This window comes from Haliaeetus albicilla, chromosome 9 (genome assembly GCF_947461875.1).
Source record: "Haliaeetus albicilla chromosome 9, bHalAlb1.1, whole genome shotgun sequence".
Lineage (NCBI taxonomy): Eukaryota > Metazoa > Chordata > Aves > Accipitriformes > Accipitridae > Haliaeetus > Haliaeetus albicilla.
Genome location: NC_091491.1, coordinates 26,924,563 through 26,945,535, shown reverse-complemented (window position 1 = coordinate 26,945,535; position 20,973 = coordinate 26,924,563). Strand labels below are relative to the sequence as shown.

The 20,973-nt window shown below is 39.0% G+C and overlaps 1 protein-coding gene across 2 annotated transcripts in view; it reads left to right on the top strand.

Moving 5' to 3' along the window:
* Positions 1-16,879, top strand: part of SLC9A9 (solute carrier family 9 member A9) — a 237,887-nt gene extending 221,008 nt beyond the window's left edge. For both annotated transcript variants that reach the window (XM_069792259.1, XM_069792258.1), the window contains exons 15-16: positions 11,835-11,940; positions 12,466-16,879. In XM_069792259.1, coding sequence (XP_069648360.1) covers positions 11,835-11,940; positions 12,466-12,696 — 337 coding nt within the window. In that variant the 3' untranslated portion in view covers positions 12,697-16,879. The remainder of the gene's footprint in view (positions 1-11,834; positions 11,941-12,465) is intronic.
* Positions 16,880-20,973: the final 4,094 nt, after the last annotated feature.

Sequence of the window (20,973 nt, the reverse complement as noted above, 5' to 3'; positions counted from 1 at the left end):
ACTGATGCCTGACGAATACCTGCAACATCTAAATAACATCAAAATAATCCATTAAAAAGAATTACAAAAGCATTTTATACTTTAGCCAAACAAAGCAATGACCACATTACTAGGGCACAGATTTCCTTGTACTGTGGCAGATCCATTATTTACCATCATGCTGATGTTCCAGCAGCAGATGGAAAAAACAAAACCCTCCACGTACACCTTGGGGGTTGTACAGAAAAGAGTGGGGGAATTCCCTTACCTTTCCCAGAGGCCTAAGGTCTGGCACCCCCTGTTGCCTTTGCTTGCACAACTGTAATTGTTTTACAGAATCAGATTATACTTCCCTCTATCACTGGCTCCACGATTTCTTCAGGCAATGATTGCTGTGCCTTGAATACCTACTGTAAAATTATACATCTTTCCATTTGCCTAATTTATTAAGTTCCCACATGCCTTTAAAAATATAGTAAAACAGAAGAAAGGCTTAGCATTTCTCATTGCAGCTTCTCATCTGGAATACCATAGCTTTGCAAAACTCTATCCCCTTCAAATCTTCACTTTAGCAAAAATAATCTTATTTTTCCACCTTTGCCCAACTGTATTTCTACCAAAGCCATAAAATTCACTTGTGACACTTGCAAAAGTCTGTCTTGTTCCCACCTCACCCACCCCCCCGCCCCATGTGTCTCAAACTTTCTCCATCACAGCACGCTGTCCTCACTCAACATAGTTTTTTCTAGCATTCACAGACTCACAGGAAAGCCTTTTGTGCAAAGACAGATATTAAGAGTTTGGTTATCCCACTCCAGATATGTATGGTGATAGAAGCAGTGAGATCATAGAATAGATTCATAGAATCTTTTAGGTTGGAAAAGACCTTTAAGATCATCGAGTCCAACCATCAACCATACCCACTAAACCATGTCCTGAAGTGCCTTGTCTACATGCTTTTTTGAATACCTCCAGGGATGGTGACTCAACCACTTCCCTGGACAGCCTGTTCCAATGCCCGACAACCCCTTCAGTAAAGAAATTTTTCCTAATATCTAACCTTAATCTCCCTTGCCACAACTTGAGGCCGTTTCCTCTCGTCCTATCTCCAGCCACCTGACAGAAGAGACCAGCACCCACCTCACTACAACCCCCCCTTCAGGTAGTTGTAGAGAGCAGTAAGGTCTCCCCTCAGACTCCTCTTCTCCAGACTAAACAACCCCAGCTCCCTCAGCCGCTCCTCATAAGACTTGTGCTCCAGGCCCCTCACCAACTTGGTTGCCCTTCTCTGGACACACTCCAGCACCTCCATGTCTTTCCTGCAGTGAGGGGCCCAAACCTGAACACAGTACTCAAGGTGTGGCCTCACCAGGGCCGAGTACAGGAGAACAATCACCTCCCTAGTCCTGCTGGCCACACTATTTCTGATACAGGCCAGGATGCCATTGGCCTTCTTGCCCACCTGGGCACACTGCTGGCTCATATTCAGCCGGCTGTCAACCAGCACCCCCAGGTCTTTTTCTGCTGGGCAGTTTTCCAGCCCCAAGCCTGTAGTGCTGCATGGGGTTGCTGTGACCAAAGTGCAGGACCCAGCACTTGGCCTTGTTGAACCCCATACAGTTGGCCTTGGCCCATCGATCCAGCCTGTCCAGATCTCTCTGTAGAGCCTCCCTACCCTCAAGCAGATCAACCCTGCCTCCCAACTTGGTGTCGTCTGCAAACTTGCTGAGGTTGGGATAGATGAACTATCCCAACTGGAAATCCAGTGCTACTTTTTTCCTGTATTTGTTTTATATTTGATAAGCTCCTCTGCTGATCAAATGCAGTTTGATCTCTTAATACATATCTTATGTACAGTTATTTTAATCTGCCACTGTTCCTAAACAAAATATCCTGTTTTACCTATTCAGAATCCTAAAATGTAATACTAGGATAAATACCTCACAATTCTTTCACTCCAAGGAGTATAAAAGCTGCTATTATCCTTGTTCAGTAATTTCTTTTTTTTGCTAGGATATCTGCCATAATTCCTTACCCTCAATTGTTCTTTGTGCTGAAATTTACATACCTCTTGGGAAACGTTATATCAGAAGGGTTTTCTAAGTGGTCTTTCTGTTTTAAAATATCTTTACAAAAGCAAAGACCTGGCTTGCCAGAAGGCTGCTTTTTTTGGATTACAGCAGAACCTATTCCTGTGCAATAAGTCTTCCCTTCCTCAACACTGAGCCCTCCACTTCTTAATGTACTTTCTTCACAAACCTATTAGAGACTTCCAGCTTCATCCAGCTAGCTAATTGTGCATATAACGTAGGTTACACATTGGAATAAGCAGCTGGAGAATCTGAAGACGTAATCTTTGGACCAATCTGCTCACAGGACTAGAGATTCTCAGATGATAGATTAAACTAAACAAGCTTTCTATTAACAAGGCTTTACAAAGGCTATCCTGCTCTCATCAGCTCAGGTCAGCATAGGGATATTAAAAGACTGCCTTTTTTTTTTTTTTTTAAGTCACTCCCAGTGCCCTCTTACTCATCACCTTACTGGCCATCAGTACAACACATGACCAAGTACAATACTCTTCTGCAAAAGTGCTAAACCATGTCCTGATCTTGTCACACAGGTTTTGAATCTACTTTCACATCTGGAATGAGTACGGTTTCTCACAACTGTACAAATAGGCAATAATATTTTCACAAATACATTGTATGTTCTCCTGTTACTGTCCGCTTTGTCATGGGCTTCACCCAGCACAGGTCACCTTGGTGCACTGCTTTTTATGTTCCATAAGAATACACACATCCCTGATCACAGTTCTGTTTGTACACTCATACTGGGCCAAGAGAATAGCTCTCTGGTCTATCTTCACTACCGTACCAACCAATCCTCAAAAAACTTTTTCAGAGTTTTAATTTTCTTTGAAGCTTCTTTTCTCTTCCTTCTTGCATGACACCCATCTCCTAATTTACCTTTTATTCCATAGCCTTCTGATAGAGGAAGAGAGTTTGTTATTTTTATACAGATCATCCTGGGTTTTCTAAGAGATACAGTGAATTATCACTTTTATTTCTCTGCTTTTGTTAGCATCTTTACAAACACAAGCAAGCATCAGAATATAGGACATTGTTCCTCCAAGCGTTCCTCCACATTCATAGCTTATCCTTCAATAAAATGCACAAGAAAAGTAGTTCTTTACAGGATTTTCTCATAGGGGATCGTATTTCCCTTTCAAGTTGTACCTTTGTAACTGTGATAGCATCCTCTGAATCTTGGCAATGCAGAAGCTGGAGATTTGTCAAAAACAGCCTCCACAGATCTGTGAACTATTTTAACTGTTATTGTGCAGCTATAGCTATATAATGATAAAATATCTGACTTCCTGAAAAAAATCCCAAATAATTATTTTCCTATTTTGGTGCACTGACTTTAGCTCTCACTCCGTATCACCAGAGGGCCATAGCAAGAATATTATTCCAGTTGTTGCTTACAAAGTTCTGTAAGCAGACATTTTATTGCCTTGCTTTCACTGTACTATTTTAATTTGAGCAGAATGATGCCCTTGTTTAGAAAGTCTTGTTCACATTACTCTCTTGCTGCCCACTCCTTCCACCACCCTTCTGGTCCCCAAGTTCTCCATTCCCAGGGTAGAGACACTACAACCATTGCTATTCTTGGTACCCTAGTGGGTACAAGTTCATTGTACCTGATATAATTTATTGATGAGAGGTTTTTAAAAGCTTTATAGCTTTCACTTTATTTGGATCAGACCTTTTCTCTTTTATTCTATGATGTGATTGAAGTAATTCATTTGATCAAAACCAATCTGTACTTGTACTTCACTGCATTTAATCTTTAAGGTTTACTCTCCCTGCATCTTGCGAATTATTAGATTTGTGGTACTACTGGTATTAGATTGTCGTTAGCAAGACACATAACCACTACCAGTCCTTATTCTTCACACATCTGTCTTCTGGAATACCTCTCAGGCAGAGGGTGATGCCAAGGACATTCTCATGAAACACTCTTCCCGACAGAGTGCAGAAATCCCTGCTAACTTGCTTGCTCTTCTGCATTCATTCCCTTTACCAGTACCAGGGCTGAAGCATTTTATACAATGAATGTGCTTCATGTGAAGAGCTTGAAAGTGATCTCGTCTGAGGCAGCTAGCATCAGTGTCTTTTTAAGGCCTTAAGTGTCTGCACAGCCAGGTCACACCAGCATTCATCCTTTCTGATGCAATAATTTAGCTTACTCATGCCAATGGTATCTCCAGTTTTGTAATCATGCTGACGATGTACCACATGCAGAAGTTTGCTTTCTGCAGGAAAAGAAACCCTATTGCCAAGCCACATGTAGACCAGTTTTGCAATGTCCTGAGAAATTTTCTGTGCCTTCAAATGCATCAGGAAATCTTCAGGTTTTCTGAGATGAAATTTCTTTTTCTGAATTCCACAGTCATTCAGGTTTTCACAAGCTGAATTATTTTAGGTTTTGATTCCACTGCTGGCTTTGATGCTATATTTATTACACAGAAATTTATATTATTTTTATCTTTTTTTGTTCTAAAGGCATTTGTTATAGTATTTCCTAATTGTGAAAACAGATGCCTTTCATACACTCCTAGTTTCCTTGCTATGGAGAATATTGTGTTTGGTTTCTTATATTTTGCCTCAGGGGTTCTACTTTCTTTTGTCCTGAAGTGAAATTTGTTTCACAAAACTTCAGATACTTAATTATTAGCCATCTAAGTCTAATCTAGTTGTTCAGACTCTTTTATAGTTAATAAAAAGGAAAGTAAGTCATTCTAGTTTCAATTCATTGCAATTAACTCCAGCACTGCAGAATAAGACTAACTGCCTTGGGATTTGGCCATTCCTCTTTATTGATGAAAAAGAATGACAAGTAGATTAGATTTCTTTCAGATAACCTACTATAAGGTGTCTGAAGATAGGGAAGATAAATCCTACCAATGACATCAACTGAATCACACATTTTTCTGAAGTCACATGCATATCATCAATGCTGATGTCAGTAGTGCAACACAGTTATCTCTTCATTGTGTGTGTAGCTGACTCCCATGTCACTGTTGGTGCATATTTTTTTTTAGTTGGTTGTATTTTGTTTGGTTGGGGGGGGGGTTGTTACATGAGAATCATTTCCTTGTTATTATACAACTTATTTCAGGGAGGTTTCTTCTTCTCTTTAGCTGCCTCACATAGTCTGTGTGTTCCAAAGCTCCTTCTAATGTTAATTTGTCTGACATTAGTGCCTGTTCATATATTCCTTTTGAATCTTATATGAATATTCTTCTATCCTTTTGCATGCCCTATCCTATTTTCAAGAGTACCTGCACTACCCACTTATCAATTACATAAGCAAGCCTCCATTTACATCTCAGATTTTTTTCTTTGCACGGAGATGTTATATTTGGGATATAATAGACTTCAAATAACTTGACTAAGATGTCTCAATTTTCCTCTCTGCTTCAGTGAGCTCACAACTAGAAGCCCATGGTCTGCAAATATCCCATTTTACCCATTTCTGTTTACAGAACAAGCCACTTCTCAGTCTGCAGCTACTTCTGTATAAAAAGACCTGACTCAGATCAATTCTATTAACTCCCTCCTTTTTGCCCACATCTCTGCAATGCTTCCAGTTTCAGAGTTGAAAGCAGCGGGGGGGGGGGTGGGGGGGGTGTTTTGGGGGTATTTTTTTGTTTTGGGGTGTTTGGGGGGGGTGTTTTGGTTTTTTGGGTTTTTTTGTTTTGTTGGGGTTTTTTGTTGTGGGGGTTTTTCGGTTGGTTTTTGGGGTTTTTGTTGTGTTTTTTTTGTTTGGTTGGTTGGGTTTTTTTGTTTTGGTTTTTTTTTTGTTTGGTTTGTTGTTTTTTTTGTGTTTTTTTTTTGTTTGTTTTTTTTGGTTTTTGTTTTTTTTTTTTACACACACACACACATCTCTGCATAAAAGCCAGAGTTAATTCCTCAGGTCTGACACTACATCTGGCTCTAGAATCTGACAGACAGACTTTCTTGTAAGGATGCACTGAACTAGTTTTTATTACCACTGATTTTCATCCACCTTCCCTGTTCTCTGACATGAGAAAGATGAAGACAAAAAGAATGACTCTTAAAATAAAATACAGACCTGATTATTTGACTTTGCAGGACTACAGTATAATTCCATTTATCCTCAGTTGTTATAATAGTAGTGGGATTTTTTTTTTAAACCACCTATAAAAAGAAGAAAGAGTCACAAAGAACTAGAGCAGAATTCACTAGTAATAGCTCTTAGTTACAATATCATTTGTACTAGATTTAGTGATTCCTTCTCAACTTTCTCCACAGTGCAGATTTGGTTATCTTTATATGTTACGTCACTGTAGATTTCATGGTCTTTTCAAAAAGATATCTGTTATTCTAACAATTAGAATTAATATAATCATGCCCTGCACTTTTCAGCCAGTCTACACTGATAACTCCGCATCCAGTGAAGAAAACTCTGCAGGACATGAGAAAACATCATGCTCTCTTGCAAGAGTCAGGAGGAGACCCCCCTAAAAAAAAAAATCTCTCCGTTAGGTGATTTTAATCTGCTGTGCATGTACTTAAGAGCTGGAGATGTCTCTGTGCCTCACCAGCTCAGTCATGCACACAAGCTGTTGTATAAAGTAACCAAATAATCTCAGTCAGCTGTTAGCAGGAGTTAGCCACGTGCAGAACTTAGCAGATAATCAAAGTTTCATGGTTTGCCTGCTCCCACTCAAACACTACTGAAATGGAAATGTTTGCTCTTTAGGCTATCACATAGCTAATACCAAAATCATTCTCTTTTAAAAAAAAAAACAACAAAAACAAACAAAAAAAACCCCACAAAACTCTGCCAAGGAACAAAACATCATTTGTCCTTACTACAGAAAATAGATTGAATGAACAGAAGTGACATCTTTTTTTATATACCTTTCTTATGTATATTTCTTCAGAAATAGAACAAAGAGTAATATTAAACTTGTGACATCACTAATTTACAACTCAGACTTACATAAAAATATTCACAAAAGGGACACTTTAAAATAAAAGGCTGCAAGCCTTAAGAAATTTAAAAACCTTGCACAAAGGATGGATTCTGGGAGTGGTGACATTTACCTCTATCAACTTACACTTACTGCAGAAATACAGCACCTAGCAATAGAATATTAAGTAACATACTTCTAACAAATGTGTATTTATAGCACAGTTTGATATAGGAATATATTCTCTAGAAAAATCACTTTATGTAATTGACTAGCATCACCATAATCCCTGTACTTCAGGGCTTTTTAATAGTAATTATAGTGTGAGCATATTTGCCTTTGGGGAGGGTGAGATTACCTTGAGTTACAGAGCCCCTGTTACACAATGAGGCAAAAGGCAAAACACCTTCTAAGCAAAATGCAGGGCTTTACAGAGCTGAAGCAGAGCTGCCATATGTACTTCTGTGGCCCCATCTTCTGCTTGGCAGGGTTGGGGGGGGGGGCTATTTCTGGGGGTTTTTGTGGTTTGTTTGTGGTTGGTTTTTGTCATACCTCATTCTGCACCAGCCCCCCCAAAACTACAAGTTATTTCTCTTACTATTATGCTTTTTAGTAGAGCCACAGACTAGGACTTTGTTCATCCAACAAAAGCAAAGTGAGCCTCCTTTAAGTCCAAGTCAAAACAGCCACAACATTTCTACCAGAATATTTTTTTCTTATTTGAACATACTAATGCCATTTTATCAAAAAGATAGTGTTTTTTACCAACATTCTCAAAATTTCGTCAGAACATGTCAACTTAACAAAGTGTGCTCATGTGATGCTTATTTGCTGCAAGAACAGAGATTTTGATATTCTGATTTTTCATCCTGATATGCCACAAAAACTATTTTGCTATCTCAGAATTTTCTGCATAATGGAAATCCTAAATGTTCTGCAACATGGCTAGTGGCAGTAGTGTTTCATCAAGATTACCTGATACTTCTCACTTGAAAAGTCTGGTTTAAGTTACCTGTATGTTTGTGAAGCAGTAACTATATAGGAGGAAATTTTCCATAATAGATGTTTGTTTCAGGCATAGTGCTTTGGGGGCAAAAAAACCACCAACAACATAGAAATCATGCAATTCCATGGTTTTGTTCCTGATAAATCCTCATGGGATTATTTTGAAATGCACCATACTTAAAGCAAAGACTTCATATTCCACCTTGGAAATGCCTTTTGCCATTTCTTTGAAATTCCAGTCTAAACTAGATCACATTGTGAAACTTGGAAAAATTGGCTATTCATAGACTTTAGAAAAAACACCCACTCTTCAATTTCAAAAGCTAAATTCTGAAGGTCCTGTTTCTATTGAGCATGCTGTACCCTCCCTGTAGGCCCTATTTGAATTGCTCAGCCTCATCAGTCCCAACAGACAACCTGCCTGTGGTTCAACTTCAGGCTACATTGTTCAGACACTTGCTGACTGTCTTGTCTGCAGTGGCATTGCCTTCTTTGCTTGTTGCTGGGCAGTACAGAAAAGGATATCATGAGTCAAAATCTGCAGAGACAGAAGCTAAATCAGGAAGGGGTAAACAGATTTAGATGTTGAGTCTGGTGTCAGTGGGACAGGAAGGGAGAGGAACTGTGCCTGGCTAGTGGCAAGGGAAGACTGGAACTGCCTGGGCAAAGAGATGTTCAAATAGCAATGAGGGAACCCAGGCTAAACATTTCTGGGCATGTAAACTGAGAGTGGAAACCTAGAGATACAGGGAATCAATGGAAAAATTGGTATTTGGTTATGAAAGTAAGGCATGCTAATGTGCCAGCACTGTATATAGATTAAAATTCCACACATGTGCATATACAGGTATGCTGAATTCAGTTTCCCAACTTAGAAATTATCACCTTGACCATATTAATAATGTTTTTTAACACAGTATATTGTACAGTGTAGAATTTGAGACATGCAGGTGGGCTGTTCTGCCCGTGCAGGACTGAAGTGCAAATCTAGAAGTGGGTTGATGCATATAATGTTTTCCTGCTATCTTTTCCCTATCCCTGAATTAGACAGGCATGAATTTGTTCAGCAGTAATTTGAGTTATGCTAAGAGGTTTGCACTTAGTTTCTTCCAATTTTTAAAGCAGCCTTAGTGGAAAATCTACCTTTTTCTATTACACTATTTAAATTATTTCTCCCTGGAGATGGTGGGAAATGCATCTGGAGTGTGATAAGACTTCCTTCCAGCCCTAAAATGCTATCGGCCCATGTCTGATATACTTTTGAAATGCCAGCACTGCACATGGATTGGAATTCCTCTTTCATGCTGCAGTGAATGATGTGATTATGTCTGTAATACTATAAAGCAATTCTGTCAACAATAAAGAGAAAACGTTTATGGCATAGGTCATTAAAACAATGAAAAATAGGCCAGTGCAATTTAAGTTCCTTTAGTGGGCTGAATAATAACTAGTTAAATAAGGAACGAAGAGATAAATAATTTATTTCGGATTCAGAAGCATCACAACAAGCACAAGAAAGTTGTCTTCACTTTAAAGCCTCTTGAGATGCAGTTTAAAGCAGAAGCATGGACAATATGCAATGAATGTGTTGGAGCAAATGCAAAAGGAAGGGGAGTTAGAGAACCTGTTGCAGCCCCAAACGAAGCCACTACTCAACTTCAAAACATCAGCATACACACATAGCAACCAGTTAAACACACCAGACAAAAGTTTATGCTAAAAGCTGTGGTGGCTCGAAAGACTGAAGACTGCTGTGGCAGCCAAGTGACTAACCTGTTTCAGCATGCACCCTCTATTCCTGTCTGATGTGGTGCTGGGCTTCATGAAAACATCGGAGGAAAACAGGACTCAAGCTTTTACTGAGAGATATAAAAGCTCATTATAAAGTTATGAGGCTGCTTAGAATTAAGGCCTAGCTCAAACATCAGATTAAGGAGGAAATGTAGAGTAATATTCAGCTTTGGTTACTTACTCTGGAAGAGAATAAAAGAACAGAGCAGACAGAACTCAGTATAATCAAAAGCGACTTCCATTACAAGCCTGTATTTTTCATGCTAGGTCTGACAACTCCGTTGAAATAACTCAAGTTGTTTGTACTAACAAAGCCAATATTTCCAAAGATTAAAAACCTAGAATTATGGTCCTACTTCCATTTTTGGCCTTTTAATTAGGTTTTTCCTGAAGTGCTGAAAACAAAACAACTCTAATTGATGGCTTTCATACATTGCCTTTTAATAATAGCTCTTAACTGCTTGGCACTTCAGAGGTTCCAGATAAGGTTGGGAGTGGATCAGAAAAGGATTGTTTGGTTTGATTTTACTCTTACAGGAGGAAGAGGATCTACACCTTCCCTGCACAATTTGATCTGACAAGATTCCCACCTTGATCATGGTTCTGATAAAAATTTACATTGAAATCTTACAATCTTTTTTGAAGTAGACTCAATTTTTCACACTGACTCAGTATATGACCTTGGATGAAGGAATCACACAGGCTTCTGGACAGATGCAATTTAATTTTCAAAAAATACAAACACACAAGAAACCCAGATGCTATAGAACAACTTCCACGGCTGTAGTATAGAGAACAGCAGAGCAAGTTATTTAGCCTGTCAATCTGTAACTGAGATCATAAGGGTGTTTTCCATTAACAGTTTCTTCAGGATACAGAATTTGTACTTTGTGTATAAAGCAGCGATACCCTAAACAACCAATAATGAAAGAAAAGGAGGCACTGGAGTGGTTACATTTAAGACACACTGTTACTTGCTCAGTATTGCTACAATATTGCTGTAGAGCTTGAATCACTACTCAGTTTTACATTTGTTCCTTTCTTCTTTAAGGAGGCAGAGAGAAAGAGTGAGGGAGAGAGAACAAGCAAGAAAAAGGAGCAGGGGTGAGAAAGTGGGATGACAATCAATAAAGCAAATTTTCCTTAGCAGCAAAAATAGCTGACAGACCTGCTTCCCAAAGAACACTGAAAATTACTTTGTGAGTAAAAGTAGCAAAGATAAGTCAACTTGAGGGACTCATGGGAGAGCTGTTATTGACATATAGGAGGACGATAATGATTGCTCAAGATGAGCAGGTTTTTCTTTCATCTCAATAAAGCACTTTTGGATGAAGAGTTTGGAAAGACAGGTGTGAGACAATAGCATAAAGCCTGTTCCTAACTTATTTACATAATTTTATACAAAGGAACATTGATGTATGAAGTGTAAAACAAATGCATTGGATGCTGAAAATAAAGTGTTACAGAGAACAACCTATGTATACTCCCAGCAACAAAGAAACTTAATATTTGATGAAATATACTTTGCCTATTGAAGAAATGCACTGATTTCACAAAAGGCTGAGTACATGTATTTAAGAAAATGTTCACTACTGTTCTTAAGGGAGCCGATACAGTTGCATCTTAAATTATTTCCTGTTGAAATTGTATAGGAGGTCATCTGTCTGCTGTAAGTGTGACAATAGTAAACAGGATAATCTAGTACACAGTTCCTCTCTTCCAACTCCTACTGCATTTATGCATCCCACAAGACAATCCCTTCACACTTTCTGGCACCCTTCAAAAGACAGATTTTGAGCATCAAGTGTTTTGGGTTTTGTTTTGGGGGTTGGGGGTGTAGGGCTTGGGGTTTTTTGTTGTTACTGAAAAATATTAGACAAGACTGATGACAGATGAATGTATGCAGTAATGGGTGAGTAAAGAGATGGTATTTTCTATGTTTCCATTCAGTTAGATGATTCTCTCATAATTTAAAATGAAATTTCTTTGTGTAATAGAGAAGAATCTTAGTATCAGTATCTGTATGGGAAATATTCTTTAACAAACTTCACAGATACCTAAAACCTATCTTAACCCACACTGGTCCACCTCTCACAACAACATTACCTGCATGGTGTAATCCTGTTGCCAAGCTTCTGACCAGCCCCAGTGCATATGGCGTAAGTACCTAGCTCAGTTAATTGTATTTAAGGTGTAATCCAAGACCTGCTATACTCAATGAAACACTTTGATAAAGGCCCTTTTCCAAAGCTTATTACTTTTAAGGCTAAGAATTATAAAGTTTCTTCAGGGTTGCAGAGAAGAGGTCTCGGAAGCTACAGTGCTACATTTTCCTACATTTTCAAGAATGTCCACTAATACTGTGAGCTTCAAATATGAGTCATGTTCTAAATAATTCAGCCAGATGCTGAAAGTATTGGCTACCCGTCAGTGATATTTAAAGCACTGAAATTTTCTTAAAGATCTGAAGGGTAGGTTATGTTTCCCAACACTGCTCAAGAGAAGAACATGGTAAGCAACTATTTGCTTTAATCAACATCAAGATGGTAAATTAACACCTAAAAAAAAGCAAATAATGAAATAAAATGAGAGTGGAATTGCATCAGACTTGTTCACTTGAGCTTTAACAAAAATCCTCCTCAAGAGTCCCCCTTCCACTGATCTTTTTCTTTGTTTGAATACAGGATCAACCAAAGGATGATGACACAGATTATATCATAGATAATGATGAATTGACTGAAAACTATGAATCATCTGCTCACATACCAGTGCCAGCGCAGGACAGAACAGGCTCCACCCAGGCTACAGGCAAGGAAGATATTCATGAAGGAGACCTAGGATTAGGAGGGTACAAACTCCAGCTTGAACACACTGCAGATCAACCACAGATTAATTCATTGGCACAAACAGTGTAATGTTAATCACAAGAAATAAGACTAAAACAAAGAAATAAGACACCATTATGTGAACAAGAGGCTAGAAAATGTACTAAGCACAAAAATCAAAGAAAACTTAGATTTTTACCAACTAAATGCCTGCTTCCCCCCCAGGAAAGAGTTCACCACCATCCATGTACCTACAACAATATGCAGGTTTTGTGACCGCAGCAGTTTTTATTAAGAAAAAAAAAAAATGTAGGGCACTGCCAGCCCACTGTAAATCCATTACAGTCATGTGTTCCCTCAGCATTTGACTGGACCATGTCCCTCACATGTACACAGGCCTTTCAATGTTGCTTATAGTCTTTAGTCAGCTGGAATAGAGAGAGAAATAGCTTCCTAACATATTCATGCTCACATAATGACAGCACTTTTTATACAGCTGGTTCTGAACAGATCCACAGATAGCTACTACTCCAGTAGCTATTATATTTATAAGGAAGCAGCAGAAGATTCTTTGTCCAATAAGTACATGATGTAAAAATACTTAAAACATGCATTGCAGCCTGGCAGTCTTGATAGATCAAGTTCCTTCATGCTCACAGTATAGACTTTCCCTGACAAACAGCCCACTATTTACTTTCTAAATACTCCTTATAGCCTAGTCCATACAGGGTTGCACCAGGTTGCCAAACAGAACATTGATAGTAGGAGACATTGAAGTCTACGAAATCAGCAACAAACCCCCTTTTATTGCTGCACTGAATGGGTACGACCACTATTTAAACAGCAGTTATTCCAGAAGACATTCATCATTACAGCTTCACAGCACACAAAGCTTACATGCTGGAAAAAGTTTTGTTGTTTTGCAAGATCATTCTAAATGTATGCTTTGATTTAGGTAGTCAACTGTTTCATTTTTTATGGTTCAAGGGAAATTAGTTGTTTCTAATCAACTATTTCTGCAAAACAGCTATAACTTAAGACTGGCTACTCCAAGGATAAATTTCTACGTCTCTCTAGTTATGCTGGGCACTCAATATCACACTAGTGATGAGGACAGTGGTGGTTAGATATAAAAAAAACAAGAGGAGAGTTTAGGCATGAAAGCATTAATTGCATCTGCATAAACACAGTAACTGGATAAACAACTGGTCAACCCTACATACAGCTAGCTGCCATATACTATTATCAAGCATTAGCACAGACCAGCTTTTGCACATATCAGCTAAGCAGTGCAAATACAGGGATAAAGCCAGGCTTTTGTTGTTAGAGCACATGCCTTTTCTCACCACAGAAGTTTCAACTGTGCATGATAATGTTCCTACTAAGAAAGTTGAACCATAAGAAGTTTTTAAATAAGGTCATTCTTAATATACAAAGACAACAAGAATGCAAGCAATTTGTAATCTGCAAGAATAAAAATCAAGCCATCTCCATGAACTATCATAAAGCTGAATAGGTCTTGATTTCACCACAGATGGAAGCTGAAATACAAACTTGATTATATTTAAGTTTCAGTCATTCTTTTCCAGGCTAATTAATTTCTGGTTACATGTGACTCCAGAACAGCTGTTTTAAGCATAAATTTGAACACTGGAGTTCTATATGCTGTTATGAAAGATCAGAAGCTTAAACTGGCATTTTATTTTCCCCTAAACACTAATCAAGATACTGCAAAGGATCTTAATCCCCATGTGGTTTAAAACAAATTCGCCTTGTTTAGCTGCATGAGGTGGGAAAAGATGTGCAGCAGTTTGCAAGAAGGGATGGAGAATGGATGAGGAGGTAAGGTTTTATGGCCTAGTACTGTGCACCCTACAGCATGCAGTGGCAGACAGCAAAGATAACAGGAGGCAGGATAAGCAGGTAGAGACACACTGCAGTGAGGTGAATATGTGGCAACACAGTGAGAAGGTATTATCATGGATGAGTGCTAATAATCCTGATTTCAGTAGCCAGAGTTTCCAATTTCAGTCTTCAAAAGTATTGAGTTCATGTCACCAGGCTTCCTAAGCAACTTGGGAAGCACAGATCCCAGTCCTTAGATTATGGGGGGGGGGGGGGGGGGGGGAATCAATGAGCTGCTAAAGTATTATGAAGATGCAAAGCTGTTTTTCACAACTGCTACATGAACTGGAAATGACAAGCTCTTCAACAGTTCTGCTCTTAGATTCTACTCTGAAATGCATCCTGCAGCATACTCTGTGGGGTTTTTACTGATTTATTTATTGTGCCTATGTCCAAATTTCTCACACTTGTGCAATGTGATAAATGGAAAGCATTGGGGTCTGAAATTCTCTGTTTATCAAAAAAAGTCTGTAGTGAAGTACTCTCCACACTGTTCTGCCTGGATGCCTTAAAGGACTACTGTACTCAGTAAAGAAAGTCATCCCTTGCAACAGAGGAGTGCATACTTCACATCTTCACAGGTCAGATTTTTATGCTAAGACTATGAAGAGGCTGAGTCAGTGGTCCCAGAAGGATGGGTATTTATCCTCTGGGACCATGCTCAGTAACCAAAGGATCATTGGCTTTTAGGAAAATTAGTAATTTGAGCTGCAAGCAAACCTGAAACTTCTACTAAACAGCAATAAAAGTCTCAATTATCCATTACACTATTCAGCCTTGCCATTTCCTAATTTTAAGATATTCTTGATCTGTGTGTCATGAAAAGAGAGTTAAAACAACATTAGAACAGATGATATATTTGTATTCAAGGAGAAATTACCAGCAACTAGTAATTCTTCACGACTGTTTAAACAGAGTAATGGATGTTAAGAGAGGCCTTTAATGTTAATTTACAGTTCATACACTGGAGATTTAAACTACTCAATATCACAGTGTTTGACTGAACATGCAAGTCACTCATGATAAATGTGAAGCTATTCTTCCCATCTGAGTTAATCTAATAAAACACTGCTTGGAAAATGAAATGTAAAATACATTGTCAAAAAGTAGTGACATAGTCAGTATGAAGGCCAAAATATTAGGAAAGATGGAAATCTGCAATATTGCTAAACCTTTCAGGTTTCAGAAGTAATAACTGAAACTTCATACTGAACTGCAGAGTGTTTGGCGAAGGTTGGAAGCAGCAGAATGAATCCTGGCTATACAACAGAGCCAGTCCAAAAAGACACTGTACTAAAAATATCAGGTCACTATGATAACTTTCACAGAGAAGTGCAACATTTAGTAACCTCACTGAAAGCAGGGGGCATTGGAAGCAAACATTTATGTTGCTCTGTTAAAAGCTCAAACTTTTCCATAGTAACCACATTAGGGCTATCTTCAGCAAACTGATTAACTCCACACATAACTTAAGCCGCTAAGCTAACTGCATTGAAGTCACAAGAGCAGTTCACACCCTTTCCACCTAGCAATTTATGTGCCTTGCTGGGCTGAGGACAATCTGTACAATAGGTCTTTATTTCCTTTTGAAAGTTGGTCTGTATTTTGCTATCAGCCATCAAGTAATGCTGAGCCTGTAACCTCCCAATTGCTGTGTACATTTGAGTACAACATAAATGCAGCGATACACATAAGTATTTCAGATGCACATGAGCATTACACATGTGCCTTCAAAATTCTTTGTTTCCACAGAGATTAATATTTGTAGACAAAGAATTCTCAATTATGGACTTCAGAGAACAAAGAAAATATCCTGTATACCCACTTTAGCGATTGCAAACTACTTCTAAGGACAAAGTTGTTTTTCCCCTACTTCCTTCTAGCAAAACGGAAAATAGCCCTTTTCAACATTTTAAAGCAAACCAGTTCTGAGCATTTTAAATAACTTAACACACACATGCACTTCTCTGGCAATATAATCCCAACAGACATGAGTTCTACTCAATGAACTGTAAAAGCCTTGTCAACATTTTTATTTTATAAACAGTCTTTCAGAACTTGAAAATTCTCCAGTTGATCTAAATTTCCTAAGCAAATGTTAGTTTAACCCACAGCCTTGGTCCCAATGCCAGTCAATTTTCAGATCATGAAATTCCCTCCTTCCTTTAGCTCAATGCTTAGTTTTTATGGTAGGCATTACTGTTCAGGAGAGTTAGACAAAACACCTGAACATGTTTTTCCTTGAATACTGGTTTGTTTATTGCCGTTTTGGGGTTTTGTTTGGCTTTAACACATACATTTTTTTACATCATAATCACATACTGGAGTGCAAGTTTCTGAACAGTATGAAAGAAAACTTTTCTGCCAATGCAGTACTTGTCTTTATTTGTCCTTTTCAAGTGATTAAAGGAATAAGACAGCCTAGTGCAATGATGGCCACCAGCCAAGCAAATATCCCCTTCAAAAGCCTAGTGGTGCTAGTCACTTCCAGATTTAAAACAACCTGCTGGACATCCTGGTGTGTGTTAAGAAGCACAAATACTTCAAAAAGCAAAATATAATGTCTGTCAGTTCTGTGGTGCCAATCAATGGCCCACGTTTATCTTTGCTATATGAAAAGCACAGGGACTTTCCTACAGTTAGCCCAAGGTGTCAAATCTCCATCTCCAACTTCGGCTCTGTTCCTAATAGCCCCTTAGCACCATCAGCATCGGCCCATTGCAGCTGCACTTCTAGAAAAGCCACCAGCCAAGACTGTCCCGTACTTCCATGGAATTCTGCAGGAAAAACCCACAGCCTTCATGTTTCCATTTACACCCTTCCAGCTTTCCCACTGTTAACAACCACATTGGCTTCCTCCCACAACCACCCACCCTGGCTCTGGGCAGTTTTCCCTCTCCACACCAGGAGGCAGCAAGAGCTGCACAAGCTCTGCTGCACAATACATGTAACAAATGATTCTGCTCACAAATAAACCTTTTTTTGCCAGTGTCAGGGCAGAGGCAACGTTTTCCCTGCCAAATTCAGTGTCACTGGTCACCATTATTCCCTTATAAAAATCAGATCTGAGGTACAGAACAACAAATACCATTTCAGGCCTCAGAGGATGCCTAATCTGAGCAAGTCAAATTAATATCATCCTTCTGAGGACCCGGCAGAGCTTGAAATTCTGGTGCAAAAAGCAGTAGAGAATACCCAAGAGTGTTTTCCAGCTACTGTTCTACATCATCTTTACCACATAGCTGTCTGTCTCTGGTGTGCCACAGCAAAGGCAGATGGACATAAAGAAAATACTGGTACATCATTCAGTAAGGATTTGAAACTAGAGAGAGCACTACACCCAACAATCTAAACACTAAAAGAAATAACCTTATGCCATGGTATTAGGCATTATGCAGGCCTAGGACAAGTTACACACAAGTGAGTTGAAATAGGATAATATCCTGTAAGCATAATGAGACTTCTTATTCCAGAGGTACAGTACCTTCTAAATATAACCCAGTACTTTAGAATACATGCCTGACTGGAAGTGAAAATATGAGAGAAAAGGAAACGAATTATGAAGGACGGAAAGGGGGAGCAAGGGGGGGGAAGAATCAGTGCCAAGAGATATTCAAATTGAAGAAGATCAGAAAAATATTCATAGCAACTGCAGACTAAAACCCAAATTAAGTATTTGCCAGAGAAACCAAGAATTAGCTTGAAGAACACGCCTAAAAACTTTGCTAGAGCTGTATCCCTGACACTGCTACTGCACTGTAAAAACTTAGGCATTCCACAGGCCTAAAGGGAACCACTGCTGCCAGCTGAAGGTTGACCAAATTTAAAGAAAATGAAGAAAAAAGACCCAAGGTGAAAGGCTAATCCTTCAACAGCACTGTTAACAAAGCAATAAAAGCAACACAAGCCTGATATTTGCAGAAGTGTGGAAAAACAACTGAAGATAGAAGTTCTTCAGTCTTCCTTATTTCATCTCTCCCTCCTACACCAGCTATTCATTTTTTTTCCACCAAGTTGTCTCTTTCACCTTCTCTGGTTTACCCTTTAAGATGAAAGCATTACTTTCACCATCCCTTGGGCTAGCAAAATTCTAACAAGTCCTTCTCCCCCTTCACACAATATGCACACCCAACACAATTTGAATAGTTCTTCAAGAAGAAACCAGTATGATGCAAGAGTGTGTGAACTGTAGAACTTCTACCCCAAGTAGAGATCACACCCAAAGACAGGTGGGTCAAATACATTGCAATATCCTTTAGGAACTTAACTAGCTATAGTGAAGAGCAGGTGCTCATATATTTTTAACTACAGGAACCAACAGGAGCAAAAACCCTTAAGAAAGGCTACAGAAACCATTCTCAGTGAGGCAGACATGACATGGTTTCAGAGCCAGTCAGCAACATCATACAAGCAATCTGTCTACATGTTCTTTTCTTATAGTAAGGACAAAGCAGCTTAACCTTCAAAAACTAGGGCACACTAGCTTACACCTACTGCTGGGGGGTGCCAGTATTGTCCCAAAACAGGGTTCTTCACCTGGTGTGCAAAGAGCCAATACCACACAGAGGCGAGATATTTGGTGCGGGCACATTTGCTTCCTGGTACTGAGAGCCCTGCTGCCACTGTTGATTTGACAAGTGACTAGAGCACCTTTTCGATGGAAGCTAATGTGAAGTGGGTGCTTGAGACAAGTACTCTAGTTTCTGCTGAAAGAACCATCAGGCCTATGCAGAAAAAATTATCTCTGTTCTGTTTCTTGACTGTTTTGTTTGCTGCAAGGATCTGTCTGCAAACATTGAAACCCTGATATTTACAGGCCTGAACACCAGTAATGGAAAATCTGCCATGGACCCTCAAACTCCCTAAATCTAGCTCAGAACAAACATCCTCCCCTTCTACACAAGCCTTCCCCATATGCCAGCATCTGGCAGGGTTTCACACTGACCTGGTTCATTGGAGAATGCAGTGGTCTACCCCTTAACTGAAATTTTAAAGCACTGGGAAAGGATTTCAGTATACAGGCAGGAACATGGATAAAGATTCCTTGACTCCTAATGTAGTTCAGGTGCACTGGGAGGGTAACTGTAAGCCACCTCTGCCAACAATTAATTTTCACTTCAAAAAAAACTCAAACAGATAAGGAGCACTATTTGCATATGTTTGTACCCAAAGTCAGGTATTCCAACTAAACTTCCCAAGGAGTAACACTATTATGGCCATTTTACAGAAGTTTTCACCTTCTGTATATACAATTATAAAGTAATATGGAATATTCCTTTATGCTCATGCATATCCACAGTGAACAAATAGTGACACACTTAATGTTTACCATTAGTATACAGTCCAAAACAAGCTTTGAATGCCTTTGCATGAACAAAGTAATAATAATATACTTTTAAGTTGGTTTTATGTCCCACCTTAATCAGAAGTCTGAGGAAATCTGGTTTATTCCACAAACACTTGGCTCCATTTTCTGAAACGATTTAAAGCCTGATTAACAAGGTTTATTGAAGAAAAGCAGAAACAGATTCATTGGTGTGCTTAAAAATAGCCACAGCTATTTAATGTGGCTCTTGGAAAGATTTAGAAATGGTTGTATCATAAGTATTATCTGAATTACCTCAAAGACTTTCATTAGGTGCTTTTCTTTAAAAAAAAAAAATTTCAATGCAATAAGTAATGGGTAAGTAAGAAATCAATTGTGTCCTTAGGGCTTTCCAGATGATTTCTAGACCTGTCAGTGACTTCTTGTTACTTTGAAAATTATTTCGGTATCCCTCAATCTGCTGCACTAACCACCATGCTAAGTGGGTGACCTGACCCAGCAAACAGTCTGTGCAATCACACTGCTCCAGCCTTGATGATTGGGGCAGGGGTAATCCAGATGCTGTCAGCAGTGCACAGCCTCCCCTTCACTTCGTACAGGAACCTGACCAAGGATAGGTTGGAGCAGCATATAATAATCCCCAGTTCATCTTCACTAAATCCATTTTTTTAAGAGTTCAAGGTTGTCCAAAGATTTGCTTAATGTTAAACTGAGCCATGATCTTTAAAGTGACTCTAAACTTAAGCTCCTAAAATTCATGGGTTCCTAATTTAAAAAAAAAATCTAATATTTGGAAGTGATGAATACCCTGCAGCTCACACTGAAACCTATTGCAGCCTTACAGTTGCACTGGAATTAGCCCATAGGAAGTGCCAAAATGCTCATTGCTCCTAGCAGGGCTTGTAAGACAAAACTGCAGCATAAAATGCACCTTACTCAAAATCAGCACAATAAGCTCCCTACTCCAAGAATGAAACTGATTACCATCGCAGCATGACTCAGCTACTGTGTGAGGAATACTTTGGAGACCTAAACAGGACTGACCAGCTTCAGGCCATTGCTGCTGGATTTGGTTTTTGGGGGTTGGGTTGGGGTTTTTTTCCTCCTTTGTCAAAGTTGAGGCCACCCAGGGAGGA